This window comes from Trametes versicolor (assembly GCF_000271585.1).
Source record: "Trametes versicolor FP-101664 SS1 unplaced genomic scaffold TRAVEscaffold_64, whole genome shotgun sequence".
NCBI lineage: Eukaryota > Fungi > Basidiomycota > Agaricomycetes > Polyporales > Polyporaceae > Trametes > Trametes versicolor.
Window position 1 is genome coordinate 1,344 of NW_007360384.1, and position 2,684 is coordinate 4,027.

The 2,684-nt window shown below is 57.5% G+C and overlaps 1 protein-coding gene across 1 annotated transcript; it reads right to left on the minus strand.

Annotated features, from left to right (window-relative positions):
• Positions 1-845: 845 nt before the first annotated feature.
• On the minus strand, positions 846-2,084 carry TRAVEDRAFT_89895 (uncharacterized protein; the record flags this gene model as incomplete). Its single annotated transcript, XM_008047596.1, has 1 exon — positions 846-2,084. A coding segment is annotated over one exon (1,239 nt), but the record flags the coding sequence as incomplete, so codon positions are not given.
• Positions 2,085-2,684: the final 600 nt, after the last annotated feature.

Here is a 2,684-nt window from a genome sequence, read left to right on the forward strand (position 1 = left end):
CTTGCCTCCGACTCCGATTCTGACAGATAGTCACTCTCAGGTCCCGAGCTCTGCGGTGCATCTTGGGGTACGCCGGACTTGAGCTGCGAGCTTGCCTCGAGGAATCGACCATCCCCCAGCGTAGCAAACACGTCTCCGGACTCTCGGAGGATCGCGTCGACAAAGCGGCCGGCCCGGGACTCTGGGGAGGCGTCCCCGGGGATGGTTCCCACTCCCGCAAGTGGAGGAATGTCCGGGCACTCATCAGGAGTGTCAGCGCGGTCCGGATCGTGGGCAAGGGTGCGTGCTTCGTGTCGTGTGCGTGGGATGTTGATAACGGGGATATTCACCCCAGTGTCGCGGATTTTGTCAAGCCGGAGCAAAGCTGCGCGGATATGCTTGCACGCAGCGCCGTCGCGTGTGCGAAAATCCGCGCAGGAACACATTGCTGATCCACCCAGCGATATCGAGACCGTGTAGATCAGCGGGAGGGGGTCATGTGCCAGAGCCAGCGAGGAGAAGCAGTCAAACTCGAAGCTGAGCGAGTGTTGCTGGAACGTAGGGACGCTGATTTGACCGTCGTCTAGCAGGGCTTTGGCAGTCTTCTCTCTTGCCGGGTCGTCTGGAAGATACGCGCACGTGTTCGATGGCAGATGAGGGTCTTCCATGGCCTCCGAGGCTGCTCTGCGACTGCGCTGTTCAAGAAGCATGGAGCCCCCAGGTAATCCCATCACGAGTGCGTCCGTCCGCTCATTCTCCGCAGCTTCCATCGCACGTGCTTCGAAGATGGATGGCAAAACTGAGAAGACGAAGATGTGCAGCAGTACGTCTAAGCGAAGTCTTCGCCCGCCGCGTTGCCAGCGGCGGATATGCTTTCGCTTCAAGACGCCGTTGAAGGATTCCAGGTGATTTGTAGTCGGTAGAACACCGTCCACCGGGCAGCCAAGCAGTCGAGCAGCGGTCTGCCTGCCATAGTCAGACCAGCTCGACCACAGAGCATGCGAAAGCCAGTAGCCGGAGAGGTACTCCAGGTGGGCAACCCCTCCAGAGGCAGCGGCCTTGCACTCGACATCTTGCCCGTCCAGGACCAGAAGGCTCTCCAGCAAGCTACGTTCCGTGGCAACGAGCTGCTGCGCATCGTCAAACGAAGTCGTTTCGATGAGGGACAGCTCCAGACGTCTGAGTCGAGCACGGACGTCACTGTGGTAGGGCGAGTTCCCTTTCAGGACACGAGCGCGATTGTTGCGCCAGGACTGCCGGAGGTGGAACTTGCAGATCAGTAACCACAAGCTGGTGAAGACCTTGAGAAGCGCCCCGCGTTCCTTAAGGTCCGTGTCCGTGATTGCAACACGCGGGGCAAAGGACGTGCCATCCCGGGTGCCAAGAGAGGTTCGCCAGTGGGTGAGAAGACGAGTGAGTATCTCAGTGTTATATCCCGACGATGTCTGCTGATTGCCGGATGGCGCTGAGAAGAGAAGGAAAGCGAGAGGAACCCCTCGCTTCTGTGCATCGAGGCCCATGATGATGAACAGCAGTAGCTTCTTGTCGCAGAGGCCGAACGTCCCGTCCAGGATGATCTGCGAGTTGTGCGCGTACGTCCATGATGCCTCTTTCATCTCTTTGGTGGCGATGCAGACCTCGAAGCGGTCGTCTTGCGTTGCTCGAGCAGAGTAGAGGAAGACGGCCTCTGCAAAGGCGGCGTTGTATGCGGGAGAAGCCGAGTCTAGCCAATCGTCCACGTTGACGTGCGCGGGCTGTACAACGTTGATGCCGCGAATTCGGTTGAATTGGCGGTAGAGTGAGCGTGTGTCGCTCTTCCTGAGAAGCCATCGATAGGATGACTGCCGCATGTCTCGTGGCTGGCCGGCATATGCAAACGTACGGAACAGTTTTCGGTTCAGTTCCTGTATGTTGCTCAGCTCGGCTCCGCCGCGTAGCTGCTTGAGAGCCACTTCAAAGACAGACGGATGGAGAGGAATGGGGGGGATGCGGGACAGGAAGGCGTCCCTGCAGGGCAGATTGTGCTCGAAGTACCCGCGGACGAGCAGAATCTTGCCAGTGTGCTTCTGGTACAGGATCTCTCCGTGCGCGAGGCAGCCGGTGAAGTCGATCGGAGTCTTTCTATGTTTGGTATTGCGGGATTGGTGATGATAGCCGCAGTCGCTATTCAGCGATGATGTTATTTTGCAGTTCATTGTCCAAACTAGGAGCTCCGAGTCAAGGATGTGTTGCAGCGCTGCTTACCATTGAAACAACTTCCTCACAACCTCCTGCCCCTTCTTGCCGCTCTCCTGGCCCCACCTGTTACTCCATCGATTCCCCAGCTCTTTCTTCGCATCTAGTTCCAAGCCGGCGGCAGCTAGCCATGATGCTGCAGCGATTTGTGCCTCCTCGCTCGATGGCTCGAATTCCTGGTCGGTGGTCTGGGCAGCTTCATATAGCGCTACGAGCTGGGCCCGCTGCTCGTCGGTCAGGTATAGCTTGCTTAGATATACTTGAGTGGCTTTCTTAGCAGCCGTTACGGGTACACTGTCGCCCCGCACTTCCGGTATGGATATATTGATGAATTTGCTGCCAGGAGGGGCTGCCTTTGAGGCTGAAGTCGACTTTCTGGGTTTTCGGTTGGACATGGGGGGCTGAGTTTACTGAGGAAGAGAGGTACGAAACCTTCATGCATTTTGCGGAGGTCATATCGTTTGATCTTG